This window comes from Carettochelys insculpta, chromosome 3 (genome assembly GCF_033958435.1).
Source record: "Carettochelys insculpta isolate YL-2023 chromosome 3, ASM3395843v1, whole genome shotgun sequence".
NCBI lineage: Eukaryota > Metazoa > Chordata > Testudines > Carettochelyidae > Carettochelys > Carettochelys insculpta.
The window spans coordinates 196,049,643-196,065,000 of NC_134139.1; the positions used below are offsets into that span (position 1 = coordinate 196,049,643).

At 46.9% G+C, this 15,358-nt stretch overlaps 1 protein-coding gene across 1 annotated transcript in view; it reads left to right on the forward strand.

Moving 5' to 3' along the window:
* The window catches only part of LOC142010739 (adhesion G protein-coupled receptor F5-like), a 63,938-nt gene that overhangs the window by 23,539 nt on the left and 25,041 nt on the right, over window positions 1–15,358 (forward strand). Inside the window, exons 11-12 of the mRNA XM_074989152.1 lie at window positions 5,330–5,509; window positions 7,202–8,605. Coding sequence (XP_074845253.1) covers window positions 5,330–5,509; window positions 7,202–8,605 — 1,584 coding nt within the window. The remainder of the gene's footprint in view (window positions 1–5,329; window positions 5,510–7,201; window positions 8,606–15,358) is intronic.

Here is a 15,358-nt window from a genome sequence, read left to right on the forward strand (position 1 = left end):
ATACTTGGTTTAATCTAATTCTTGACTCTCCTCCATCCCCCTGTTCTGCCCCTCTGCTCTCTGATTTGCTCACCATGATAATATTTTTCTGATTTTTCAACCTTGATTACTATTCTTGGTTCTCTGTGTCTTAAATATGGAGTCTGTTCTGGTATGGCTATGATCTGAAGAAGTGGGTCTGTCCCACAAAAGCTCTTCACCAAATAAGTTATTTTGGTAGTCTTTAAAGTGCTAATGGGCTGCTTTTTTTTGTTGTTGACAGTATATAGACTAGCACAGCTTTCTCTCTGTTAGCAGTTAATAGTAGGACTTTTATCTTCCTTGAGTGTGTATAGCACATATACCATGACGAGCTCTGACTAGTATCTTTGGGCTAGCCATGTTCTTCTGTATCTTCAAAAACAATAAGAAGTCCTGTGGCGCTTTATAGACTAACATATTTTGGAGCATAAGCTTTCTTGGGCAAAGACCCACTTCCTCAGATGCACGAAGTGGGTCTTTGCCCATGAAAGCTTATGCTCCAAAATATCTGTTAGTCTATAAGGTGCCACAGGAGTTATTGTTTTAGCTCTGACTGGAGCATTCATGGCGCTCCATACCTAGTGAGGGCCACCACAAGACAGGACAGTCAGAGGAAGTAAGGCAGGAAATTATCACAAAGACAGACAAGATTCTCCAGGGCTGTCCCACCCTAGCAGAATGCGTGCTCCTTGCCTTTGGTTCTACTGTTGTGCTGCCTGTGAATCAGTGTGCTTTGCTGGCTTGCAACACCCATGAACATGTTCCTGTCCTCTGTTCACACTTCTGTGGCTGGATGGTCTGTCCTGTTGTGACCTTTGCACTGATCGTTAAGAGTGGCCCCTCTTTCCAGGTACGTCCGGCTACACTTCACAAGTAGCTCCAGGCTATCCCTTGCTGTCAGCTAATCCCTGTCTTGAATACTTCCCACTGCAAGGTGTCTAGCTGAGTGGTTGGTAGAAACACGCCCATTTTTGCTTTTGTTGTCATAAACAGCTCCCTATTTTGGGCAGGGGACTGGACTCGATGACCTTCTGAGATCTCTTCCAGCGCTGTCATTCTCTGATCACCTGCCCACAGAAACAACAACAGGCCTGCTGCTGCATTCTTTGTCTTCTCAGGCTGTGTCTACACTACAAGATATATTTGAATTTAACTAAGTTAGCTCAATTTTGCCACATGACTGTCTTCACCGTAAAGACCATTAGCTCAGTTTTGGTTGCACTGACCTTGAGATTACAAAATCACAGTTACCTGACAGGTATAACGTCAAGCTCGAACTCAGAAGTCTGATTAAAGGCCAGTGGGGAAGTGCCGCTTCTTAAAATCAAATTTATTAGCCTCCAGATGTGTTCCATATGTAACCTATAATGCCCCTCTCAGTGCTCTGCTCTGGCTGCTGCTCTCCAGTAACAGGAAGAGTGTGAATTTCCAAGTGCGAGCCGCGAGACTTTAGCCGTGGGCTTATGTTCGTATGACAGCCATAAGAACATAAGAATAGCCATTACTGGGTCAGACCACAGGTCCATCTAGCCCAGCATCCCTTCTCCTGACAGTGGCCAGTGCCAGGTGCTCCAGAGGGATTGGACCAAAGACAACAATCAAGCAACTTGTCTCCTGCCATCCATCTCCAGCCTCTGGCAAACAGAGGCCAGGGACACCATTCCTACCCCCAAGCCAATAGCCTTTTATGGACCTAACCTCCATGAATTTATCTAGCTCTTCTTTGAACTCTCTTATAGTCCAAGCCTTCACAGCCTCCTCTGGCAAGGAGTTCCACAGGTTGACTGTGCACTGTGTGAAAAAGAACTTTATTTCATTAGTTTTAAACCTGCTATCCATTAATTTCATTTGGTGTCCTCTAGTTCCTATATTATGGGAACAAGTAAATAACTTTTCTTTGTTCACCCTCTCCATACCACTCATGATTTTATATATCTCTATTGTATCCCTCCTCAGTCTCCTCTTTTCTAAACTGAAAAGTCCCAGTCTCTTTAACCTCTCTGCATGTGGGACCCATTCCAAACCCCTAATCATTTTTGTTGCCCTTTTCTGAACCTTTTCTAGTGCCAAAATATCTTTTTTGAGGTGAGGAGACCACATCAGTATGCAGTATTCAAGACATGGGTGTACCGTTGTTAGCCGATGGCCAAGGATCTTTGGTGAGGTGCCAGCTATGCCCGTTTTATACCATCCGTGACTTTAACCGCTAGGACGCACTGTCCCTTCGCAGCGGGCAGCCCGGGCTAGGCTGACGGATGCCACAAGGTCCTAAACACCCGTGACTTTAACTGCTAGAGCTCAGAGCCCCTTCGCAGTGGGCAGTCAACACTGACTGACAGGTGCCCCAATGGCAGCACTAAGAGCCTTTCCACACCTGTGACTTTAACTGCTAGAGCTCAGAGCCCCTTCGCAGTGGGCAGTCAGGATTGACTGACAGGCGCCCCAAGAGTTTGCCCCGTGGAGGCGGCACAACTCAACGCTAGGCTCTTAGTACTCTCACCTAATGGCCAGGCTTTATAGCCAAAACGGCTGAGGTTCTTTAATTGTGTTGGCTGCTTTACAGTAAACCAGAGAAACAAGTCAGGCTTATGCACAAACGGTTACCAAAATTTATTAAACTAGATTCTAATCATGTGGTTACAAAATTGCTAGTGCCTACTTATTTAAATGTATAGATGTTACACACACAAACAAGTTACAAAACTGAAGCCACTATCCCAAAGAAAGAAAACAAAGTATAGAGCTCTATGTCAAAATATGTGTACACTAAAGATAGGAGATCAGGTGTGGGTGCTTCTTACCCTCCTTGCATCTCTCGATTCCAGCGGTGCCAAGCCAGGATCGGTCACTCAATTCCGCGGAAAGATGAATAAGGGACAAGGCTTAGGGACCCTTTTAGCTGCAGAAGCCTTGGGAGGCTGTCACTTATCTGACCAGCAGATAGATAGTGAAAAGCACTCAAAAATCATGGTGCTGTAGGTCCCATACTTATACCTCTGTACTCCTTTATTCTCTTTCTCCTTTCTTATGCCAAATTGGGGCTGGTCTGTCTGGGCGACGCCAGCTCTCGCAAGAGTAGTTTATGCTTGCAAGGGAGAGAAACAATAAGTTTCGACTACTGGACATTCCTTTTATTAGGGTAAATATTTTCCCACCTAGGATGTTGGTGTGTGTGCATCACGTTATTTAGTAGGGGCTAAGAGCCATGTCTGTCACAGCTTCTCTGTCTGCTGTGAGCCTAATCGTTGTATATGTTCCCAGAGGCACATTGTAGCAGCACACCTGTGCTTCTCACAGCTTCAAAGGCTGTGCTGGAATTTATGTTAAGTGCCCTGTTGTTTTGGCTCCCTTGTGTTCCCAGCAATGCTGGTCTGAGAGAGGGCTGGCTGTCTGGCTACAACCGTAGTTTTATAAAGAGGCAGTCAAATATTGTGTCATATTTTCTATCCCTTTTTTAATAATTACTAACATCCTATTTGCTTTTTTGACTGCCGCTGAACACTGCGTGGATGTTTTCAGAGAACTATCCATGATAACCCCAAGATCTCTTTCCTGATTAGTTATAGCTAATGATTTTAGCCCGCATCATATTGTAAGTATACTTGGGCTTATTTTTTGCAATGTGTATTACTTATCCACATTAAATTTCATTTGCCATTTTGTTGCCCAATCACTCAGTTTGGTGAGATCTTTTTGAAGTTCTTCACAGTCTGCTTTCGTCTTGACTATTTTGAACAGTTTCGTATCATCTGCGAACTTTACCACCTCACTACTTACCCCTTTCTCTAGATCATTTATGAATAAGTTGAATAGGATTGGTCCTAGGACTGACCCTTGGGGACCACCGCTCATTACCCTTCTCCATTCAGAAAATTTACCATTTATTCCTACCCTTTGTTTCTTGTCTTTTAACCAGTTCTTAGTCCATGAAAGGGTCTTCCCTCTTATCCCGTGACAACCTAATTTACACAAGAGCCTATTGTGAGGGACTTTGTCAAAGGCTTTCTGGAAATCCAAGTAAACTATATCTACTGGATCCCCATTGTCTGCATGTTTGTTAACACCTTCAAACACTTCCAATAGTTTAGTAAGACATAATTTCCCCTTACAGAAACCATGTTGACTTTTGCCCAACAAATTATATTCTTCTATGTGTCTGACAATTTTATTCTTTATTATTGTTTCAACTAATTTGCCCGGTACTGACATTAGACTTACCAGTCTGTAATTAACAGGGTCACCTCAAGAGCCCTTTTTAAATATTGGTGTTATGTTGGCTGTCTTCCAGTCCTTGGTTACAGAAGCTGATTTAAAGAATAGGTTACAAATCAGGTTAATAATTCCACAACTTCACATTAGAGTTCTTTCAGAACCCTTGGGTGAATGCCATCCAGTCCCAGTGATTTGTTATTGTTAAGTTTTTCTATTTGTTCCTAAACCTCCTCTAATGACACTTCAATCTGGAACAGTTCCTCAGATTCATCACCCACAAAGGACAGTGCAGGCAAGGGAATCTCTCCAACATCGTCAGCCATGAAGACTGATGCAATGATATAATTTAGTCTCTCTGCAATGGCTTTATCATCCTTGATTGCTCCTTTTGTATCTCGATTGTCTAGGGGCCCCACTGGTTGTTTAGCAGGCTTCCTGCTTCTAATGTACTTAAAAAAACATTTTGCTATTACTTTTTGAGTTTTTGGCTAGCTGTTCCTAAAAATCTTTTTTGTGTTTTCTTATTACATTTTTACATTTAATTTGGCAGTGTTTATGCACCTTTCTATTTTCCTCACTAGGATTTGACAGAGGAATAGGGGGTTTCTAAATGAAGCTGCACCTACACTACAAGATAAATTTGAATTTATTCATATTCAATTTCTAATTCTAGAATTTGTAAGTTTGAATTTGACCATCCTCACTTCCCACCTGCTGGTGGGGGAGTTACACTTCTCCTATACACTCACAGTGTATCTCAACTGAAGATCAAGCCCCAGGGGCATTGCAAATATGTAACATCATGTTTAACTTCTTTTGTCTTCATAAACAGCTCCCTATTTTGGGCAGGGGACTGGACTCAATGACCTTCTGAGGTATCTTCCAGCCTACAAGTCTATGGTCACCCCCACCCCAGAAACAACAACAGAGCTGCTGCTGCATCCTTTTCTTCTCATTTAGAAATCACCTCTTCCTCTGTACATCCAGGCTGGTGGGGGAGTTACACTTCTCCTATACACTCATATTGTATCTCAACTGAGGATCAAGCCTCAGAGGAATTGCAAATATGTAACAACACGTTTAACTTCTATTCTAGTCTTTGGTGTCTGGCCCTCAAACAACAACACAGATACCGACATATCTTGAGAATCTTCGCAATGGAGCAGTGCAGGTACAACAAGAAATAAACAATTCGCCTCAAAACCTGGGGGCATTAATTACCATCCTGGATTTGGTTTCAGAGAGAGTGACAGGCACAGAACCACGCACAATGGAAGTAAGTTACATTTAAGCCTTGTAGAAGTTGGTTGGTTATTTGGTTTATGCATCAGCTGGGACTATACTCCCTGAATGGTTAATGCATGGACTAGGAAGGAGCTTGGGGAGTGATGAAGTAAAAGGCAGTAAAAACAAATGTACACATGAAGGCAAGATTATGAATGGCCTTGAAGATGAGGTCCATGAACTTCACTTTTATATGAAAAGGCTCATGAAGAGGGCGACACGGTTGAAGTAATGGGAGGGAAAAAGATTACTACCAGCTCACCATAGGAGGTTTACAGAACATAGAAGACGCTGTCTCTGTAACAGAGCTGATAAAGACAATCTTTCAATGACTATGACGAAGAGTGGAGCAAGTAGAGGAGGAGGACAGAGGTTACAATGACGTGGTCACACATTTAATCAAGACGGTTGGGTTCCCTTAAATGTATAAATCAGGAACTGGGCGATTGTTTCTTCAATAAATTATAGTGTTTATAGAGAAGTTGTATGTTACTGGGCAGAGACATGGTGCTTGAAACTGAGATGATGGAAATGCGAAAGGCAGCTGAGGTTAAGAAAATATGTGCATGGCAGATGTAGGAGAAAGCTATGGTGAGGAAGGGTACGTTAGGAGTAGGTATGGGAAAGCCGAGAATGTTAAATGTGGAGGAATCATTATCAGGTCAGGGAAAACAACTGACAATAAAAAAAGGTGAATTACGAGAGCTGAACCAGGAACGGACATGGAGTGGCGTTAGAGAGGACAGGACTGATTTTCAGTAATACAGTAAACCCTCAATTTAACAGACAAATCAGGGAGAGGGGTGTCCATTAAACCCCAAACCCCATTAACTCTGAAGATTACTCTGTATTCGCTCTACCACCCACCCACCACCACCAGACTCCCCAGGTCCTAGTCTTCCCCCACAAAAAAATGCAGGTGACTTACCAGAGCTGATGCCACTCAAGGAGCCATGGCTTGGAGCCCCGCTGGAGCTGTGGCTGGAGACTCCATTGCAGCTTGGAGAGCCACCAATGCCAGAAAGTCCACTGCTGCCGTAGCAGTGGGAGCCACTGTGGCCTCCGTGAACTCCTTCCACTAGGTCTGGGAAGTAGAGTTGAGTGCCATCTGCCTGCATACGTGCTCTGCCCCTGGTGGGAGGAGTGCATGGCAGCTCCAGGAGAAGCAGCTGTGGTATGTTGCCTGACATACGTTTTGGGGGGGTATAAAGGCTGATGGATTTAGGATTTTATGGATCCCAGTGGACTTTGGGAATGGTGGTGGAAGAGCTGGCAGATGTCAGCTTCCCAAATCCACTAAATTGGGGTCCATAAAATCGAGGGTTTACTTTATATCTACCTGGAGGGAATGTCAAGTTTCAAGAGGAGTTTTCCACAATCTGATTCCACTAGCTAAAAAGCCTGGATGTGTGAGGAAAAAGGAGACAAGTCAGAGATAAACACATAGGCTGTAAACCTGGGTGGCAGGGCTGGCGCCACGCAAAAAAGTAGCAGCATTAGAAGGAAAAGTGAACACCTGTTTCCAGTTACTCTAACTTGAGACAGGACATCCAGAGGGAACGTCTGAGGGATTAGTGGACAAAAGAAGAGGCCAGGCTAGCAAGACAGATTTCAGAACATGTCGACATTATTGTAGGAGCAGTGATCGTAAAAAACTTCATTAACACCAAACCTTATCTTACAGAATTTCCTCTCTACAGTGGACGTTATTGTCAGCAGTTCCACAATAGATTCCTGGAAAAAACTGAATAACCAGGAAATACAGAAGAGTGCCAGGTTACTGAATTCAGTGGAGAAATTTTCCCAGTCCTTCCAGCCAGTTAATAACACTATTCCTCCTATCAACAACACCAACCTTCAGCTGCAAGGTACAGTTATCACAGAAAACAACACGTCAGACTACAATCCAACCTTTGTATTCCCCAGTTCAGCAAACCTCAACGGTAGTGTGTTAATTAGTGGAAAAGAGAGTCAGAGGCTGGGAGCAAACACAACCATCATCAGTGTGGCTTTCTCAACACTCAAATACATTCTGCCCCAATCGAATGAGACAAATGTTGTGAATGGCTTGGTGATGACAACAACAGTGAACAGAAACCTCCCGCAGGACTTCCAAATCAAGCTGATCTTTGCCAAAAGCAATGCTTCCCTGGGAAATCCCAAGTGTGTGTTTTGGAACTTCTCCCTCTCAAAAGATGCAGGAGGATGGGATGACACTGGCTGTCAGTCTATGGATAACGGAAGCAGTGTCATTTGCACCTGCAATCACTTGAGTTCATTCTCAATTCTTATGTCACCCAACATGGATTCCAACTCAACTGGATATTCTAATGCAACTGAACAAGCACTAAGTTACATTACCTATATCGGTCTGTACATATCTGTGACAAGTTTGGTGGTCTGCATTTTAATTGAATCCCTGGTATGGAAATATGTGACCAAAAACAGAACCTCCTACATGCGTCATGTCTGTATCTTGAACATAGCTGTGTCTCTTCTGATTGCAGACATCTGGTTCATTGTTGCTGCCTCCACGCTAAATGGAAAGAAGACAGTGAATGAAGGTGTCTGCATAGCTGCCACCTTTTTCATCCACTTGTTCTACCTCTGTGTCTTTTTCTGGATGCTTGCCATGGGCCTCATGATCTTCTATCACCTGGTCTTCATTTTACATGACACTAGCAAGACCATCCAGAAAACTGTAGTATTCTCTTTGGGTTATGGGTGTCCTCTCATTATATCAGTCATCACCATAGCGGTCACTCAGCCACATTACACTACCAAGAGGGAACACGTTTGCTGGCTCAATTGGAAGGAAAGCAAAGCTCTCCTTGCCTTTGTTTTACCTGCACTGATCATTGTGGCTGTGAATTTGATCACTGGTGTTGTTGTCATAGTCAAAATACTTAGGCCTGTTATTGGGGACAAGCCAAGCAAGCAGGAGAGGAGCTCCTTGATTCAAGCCATCAAAAGTGTTGGCATTCTGACACCACTATTAGGCTTCACCTGGGGATTTGGACTTGCAACCATGATTGAAAAGAGCCCAGTAGTATTCCATGTACTATTTAATCTCCTCAATGCTTTCCAGGTGAGTAACATGTACGCACTGCTTTACTTTTTCAGGATCACTTAACACAGACTTATAGAAAAAGAAGACAGGGAAGACTGAAACACTCATGCTCCTGAAGACACAGGGAATTGATTATTTTTCTGACTGACAGGTTGCCGATGAAGGTGACACTCCTAATTCTAAAGTCTCTGCCAATACATTCTGCAGTAATTCTTTCCTCAAATTAGGCAAACCGCTCTACGTTGTGCACGTGAGCATGATTTGTTGTGGTTAAGGAATTACTCCAATTTATTAGGTACCAACAGACTCCACTTTCTCCAGTGCTACTTTAGGAGGTTATCACTTCCAAATAGTTAGGGACTGTAGAATGTTCGTCCAATGTTATAAGTTGATGAGAAATAGTAACAAGGACAAGCAGGCCTGCTGATGGGGGTGAGGCAAAGGGTATACTTGCCCCAGGGCCCAGTATGGGCTCTAGGGCTTTTTGAACTTCCTCAGCAGCACTGCTCTGGCTGTACAGCCTGGGGGTGATGGGAGGAGCAACACTGAAGTCTGAGTGTTGCTGACTGCTGACTGCTCTTAGCCCCAGCGCTACTGGGGCACAAAGCTGGAGCCTCCCTCACACTTTGCCCTGGGGCCTAAGGCAGCTTTTGGTGCCACTGCTGGGAAGTAAACAACTGAAATGGGCCAACCCATCTGACTATTTTCTGCCAATCATGAGATGAGATTTTTACTTGCAGTATACGTTCTAACAGTTAGGCTACATCTACACCAGCCCAAATCTTCAAAATGGCCATGCAAAGATTACTAATGCAGCACTTCAAAATTGCTGCAACTTGCTGCTGCGTGGCTCATCCAGACAGGGCTCCTTTTTGAAAGGACTCTGGGAACTTCAAAATCCCCTTATTCCTGCCAGCAGACAAATTCCTATCAGCAGATAGGAATAAGGGGATTTCGAAGTTGGCGGGGTCCTTTCGAAAAGGAGCCCCATCTGGACAAGCCACGCGCAAGCCGCAACAATTTCGAAGTGCTGTGGCCAGCATCATTCTAAAGAGGCGCTGAATATTTATTTGGGCTAGTGTAGACACAGCCTTAATGAGGTAACGTGGGTCTAGGTCCTCTTTCTGCTTTTGATTCTGCCCAGGGCTTTCTGCTCCATGGCATACTCAGCAAGCAGATTCCTCTGGAGCTGGGACCATGTTCCCATTCATGGAGCACTTTGGAGTTTTTGGTTTCTTTGAAGATGAAAAAATACCTCAAAATTTTGAAATATGAAATGCGCCAGGAAATGGAATTCTCATTCTCTACACGGCTCTGCTAACAAATAATTCAAATGTGTGAAGCACTCAGGTTCTCCTAGAGAAATGTCTTATAAAACAGAAATGGTACGTCTACACTAGCCAGCTACTTGGAAGTAGCTGGCACAATGTCAAAATAGCACTCATTGCGTCTACACGCGCCGTGCGCTATTATGACGTTGAAATCGACGTTAGGCGACGAGACGTCAAAATCGCTTTTCCTATCTAAAGACGGGAATAGCTCCCTACTTCAACATTCAATGTCAAAGTAGGACGTGTGTAGACGATCCGTGTCCCGCTCCATCAAAATAGTGGGGTCCTCCATGGCAGCCATCAGCTGAGGGGTTGAGAGATGCTCTGTCCAGCCCCTGCAGGGCTCTATGGTCACCTCATGCAGCAGCCCTTAGCCCAGGGCTTCTGGCTGCTGCTGCTGCAGCTGGGGGTCCATGCTGTGTGCACGGGGTCTGCAACCAGTTGTCAGCTCTGTGGACCTCGTGCTGTGCAGACCGAGTGTGTCTGGGAGGGGCCCTTTAAGGGACCAGCTTGCTCTTCCCCTGGAAGGGCCAGTCCAGCCTGTGACCCGACCTGCAGGCTTTGCTGGCCCCTTATTTCGATGGAGAGTGCTTGTGTGCGTGGATGCTCTGCATTTCCTTCCGGGGCGGCTCCTTTCGATGTTCCCTGTTGCTACTTCAACGTTGAACGTCGACGGCACCAGCCCCAGAGGATGTGAAGATGATACGCGTCGAAGTAGCCTATTTCGATGTTCTTACTTCGAAATAGGCTACTTCAACGTAGTGTGCTAGTGTAGACATAGCCAAAATAACATAAATAGGCATTTGAGGGAGGAGCAGAAAGGAAACTTTTGTAATAAAAATTGTGAGGGTTGTTTTTAACTTTATTTGCCTAGTATGGAAAATTTGTAAATTGTGGGAAAAATTGAAAACGGATTATTGTATGGAATATGTTTCTCTGAATGAACAATGAAATAATTTTAGAGTCATGTTTATAAAAATATTATTACTTTTGCCATTGTGGTTTGCCAAATATTTTCTAATAGTAAGTATTTAAAATGAGCAAAATATTTTTAGGCAAAAGATGCACCTAAATACCTTGGGCTGTGTCTACACTTGCATTCCTCTTTTGAATGAGGTATGCAAATGAGGGAAATAAAAATGCAACTGGGGCACAGATTTGCATATCTGACGCCTCATTTGCATATTCTTATTTTGAAAGAGCTTCTTTCAAAAGACGAAAACAGTGTAGACACTTCTCTTTCAAAAGCAAATCCCATCTTTGAAAGAATCTTTCTTCCCATAAAAAAAGGGAACAAGGATTCTTTCAAAGATGGGGTTTATTTTCAAAAGAACGGTGTCTACACTGGTTTTCTTCTTTCAAAAAAAGCTCTTTCGACATAAGAATATGCAAATGAGGTGTCAGATATGCAAATCTGCACCTTATTTGCATTTTTATTTCCCTTGTTTGCATACCCCTTTTAAAAGGGGAATGCAAGTGTAGACACAGCCTTGTTGTGCAGCTGAGACTCATCAATATTTCTACATGTATTTGTCATTATTATCTGAATAAAAACAATATAAATTATAGTTATTTATTTCATAAATATACCAAACAGTAATTTTTAGTGTGGTAACTAAGTTATACATATACAGGGGGTCCTTGTTATAAGTCACATAGCTGTAAAGCATTTCACATATACGTAATTAACTAAATCATGGAAGCAGTTTCATTATAAGTCACACCAATAGGTAGATGGGGGAGCTGAAGAAAGCCAGCAGGAACCAAAGGTGGGTTGCAAGGAGCTGGTGGGAAGTCGATGAGCTGTGGGAAGCCAGTGGGGACCTGGTGGGGAGATGGCAGGGACCAGCAGGGAACTAGCAGGGATCTGTACAGAGCCAGTGGGGAGCTGGCAAGCTGCGGGTAGAGGGTGGGGAAGAACTGTGGTGAGCCAGCGGAGGACTGTGGGGAGCTGATGGGGAGCTGCAGGGAACTGGTGGGGAAGAGCTGCAGGGATCTGGGAGAAGTCAGGGTGGAGCTGGCAGGTAGGCAGGGGGGAGTCAGCAGGGACTGGCAGGGAGCCAGCAGGGAATTGGAGGGGGCTGGTGGAAAACTAGCAGGTAGCTGGGGGTGGCCAGTAGGAAGCAGTGGGAAACCAGCAGGTGGGGGGCTGGACTGGCAGGGAGCCATGCAAAGCCAAGGGAGCTGGGGGGGAACTTTAGGGAGCCATGGGGAGCTGGCAGGGAGCCAGGGCTATGGGGAGCCAGGCTCGTGGCTGTGAACAGCTACAGGATGCCCATATCTGGGGGTAGGGGGAAGCCATGGTGGATGATGGCTGCTAGGACCCAGGAGCTGCCAGAAGCTGGGACCTGCTGCCAGGACCTTTTATCAGTCAGTAGCCAGCTGCAGGGGCTGAGGAACGATGACTTTCTCTAGCCCAAAAAATTCTCTTATCCAGCTCAGGTCAAGTCCCAAGTGCGCTGGATTAGAGTTACAACCTGTACTGTACTCCCCCATCCCATCTCCTTTCTCCTCTGTCTAACTCTGTTTAAGTGTCCCTGCTTCCATCATCAAGCACATCAAATCAATTTACAAGGTAAAAATAGTAACATACTCGTCTGATCTATTTATATTTATAGTTTTTTGTGGGTTACAGATACGTTATAGTACCACACATGTGTGAACAGTATGTGTTGGGAATGTATCTCAAGCTAATTACATTATTCGTTATGGATACTAATTCCCCTTTATAAGTCATTTCAGTATAAGTTGCATTATTTAGGAATGTAACCGGGACTTATAACAAGGAACCCCTTTACATTTTGCATTTTTACAGAACTAAATCAAATTTAATTTTAATAAGCAAGTAACTACTGCAGCTATTCTGATTTTTCAGAAAATTTAATTTTTGAAACAGAGGAGAAAAATGTATATTTTCTCATGTTTTCAAAATTTTATATCTCTATCCACTTTGCTCATTCCTTTATGTTGACAACATATTATCTACCCAGTTACATCCTGGAAAAAGAATGATAGCTGATAATGTGGAAACACTGAATGGCTACGTCTACACGTGAAGCCTATATTGAACTAGTCTATTTCGATGTTGCGACATCGAAATAGGCTATTTCAATGAATAGCATCTACACGTCCTCCAGGGCCGGCAACGTCGATGTTCAACTTCGACGTTACGCAGCCCAACTTCGAAATAGGTGCAGCGAGGGAACGTCTACACGCCAAAGTAGCACACATCGAAATAGGGCTGCCAGGCACAGCTGCAGACAGGGTCACAGGGCGGACTAGCGCTTCTGGGGCAACAGCTAGCCGCTCCCTTAAAGGGCCCCTCCCAGACACACTCAGCCTGCACAGCACGCGGTCTGAGGAGCCATAGGCACACAGACCCCGGGCGCCGCAGTCATGGACCCCCAGCAGCAGCAGCAGCAGCAGCAGCAGCTAGAGGTCCACCCAGCCCTCCCGGCAGGAGCAGGGCTTGCCCTGGCCCATGCCATGTGGGAGGCAGCTGACTACCTTCTTGCCCCAGGGGAGGAGATGCCCCCAGGGCAGCAGGGCTCAACCCCTACCCCTGCAGCACCCCGCTCCACCCCCCGCCTCACACGCCGGCGGCTGTGGAGCTACCCCACCAGCACCGACTGGTGGGAGCGGCTGGTGCTTGGGGAGTGGGACGACGACCACTGGCTCAGAAACTTCAGGATGACCCGGCAGACATTCCTGGAGCTGTGCCAGTGGCTCACCCCCGCACTCAGGCACAAGGACACTGCCATGCAGCGAGCCCTCACAGTACAGAAATGGGTCGGCATCGCTGTCTGGAAGCTGGCCACTCCGGACAGCTACCGATCCGTGGGACAGCAGTTTGGTGTCGGAAAGGCCACCGTCGGGGCTCTCTTCATGGAGGTAAGCGAACCCACGGGGGGAGGGCAGGGCAGGGCAGGGGGGCCAGAGCAGGGCAGGGGGGCCAGGGCAGGGGGGCCACAGCAGGGCAGGGCAGGGCAGGGCCACACACACCCTGCTCACCCCTCATTGGGGCTGTCCCATGTGCTTTCTCTGCAGGTTGTGCTTGCCATCAACGCCATGCTCCTGCACAGGCTTGTGAGGCTGGGGGACCCAGATGCCACCATCACCGCCTTTGCCACCCTGGGCTTCCCCAACTGCTTTGGGGCTCTGGATGGGACTCACATCCCCATCCGCGCCCCGCATCACAGTGGCGGACGATATCTCAATCACAAGGGCTACCATTCTGTCATCCTGCAGGCCTTGGTGGACAGCTGGGGACGTTTCCAGGACATTTATGTGGGCTGGCCTGGCAGCACCCACGACGCCCGGGTTTTCTGGAACTCGGGCCTGTGCCGCCGGCTGGAGGCGGGGACCTACATCCCCCAGCGGGAGATCCCTCTGGGGGACACCACCATGCCCTTCTGCGTCATCGCAGATGCGGCCTACCCCCTCCGGCCGTGGCTCATGCACCCCTACACGGGCCATCTCTCCGCTAGCCAGGAGCGCTTCAACGAGCGCCTGAACCGTGCACGCCAGGTGGTGGAGCGCTCATTTGGCTGCCTGAAGGGACGCTGGAGATGTCTCCTGACCCGCCTGGATGCGGGCCCCAACAACATCCCCCAGATTGTGGGTGCCTGCTGCGCCCTGCACAATTTGGTCGAGAGCAAGGGGGAGACCTTTCTGCAGGGCTCGGCTGTGGAGGCCGGCAGAGCACACGTCCAGCCACCTGCTGCCCCCAGTCGGCAGGTGGACCCCGAGGGGACCCGGGTCCAGGAGGCCCTGTGGGCCCACTTCGACGAACAGGTCGCGGGGTGAACTCTGCCCAGGCCCCCTACTGCCCGCCCCTTCCTCCCCCACACTCCTGCCCCAACGCCCACACCATGGAGCACCCCACCACCCCCCACCCACTTGTCCTGGACAAATGACAGCACGCACTTGTGGCTGAACGTAAATTTTTTTTTTCTTTCCGAACCTTTTTTTTTTTTGGATATAAATAAATATGTGAACCACAAACAGAAAACTAGGTACAAATGTTCAACAAAAGCAATATATACAAAAATAAAACAATCCAAAGAAACAACTGTGTGCCATAAATAATAAAAAGAAAAGCAGGGAGGAGAAAGGGGAGAACTATTTACATGGGGGGGACGGGGCAAACGGGGGGACCAAAAAAACAGGGTCCAACTATATACAAGGGGGGGGGCCACGTCCCGGGCCCCTCGCCCCTATAGCCCAGCACTGGGCGTGGCCGGCCGGGAGCCCCGCCACGCTCGCAGCCTGGTCCGTGGCTGGGTGGGAGCGCGCTGGACCGGAAGGTATGGGGGCCGGCAAGTGTCAGGTGGCTCCAGGGGTCCCTCGGTGATCTGGCCCTCGCGGGTGGGTGGCGGGGCGACGGTGGATGGGCCGGCGACGGGCGGAGCAGCTGGTGGTGGGGCTGCAGGAGCGGACA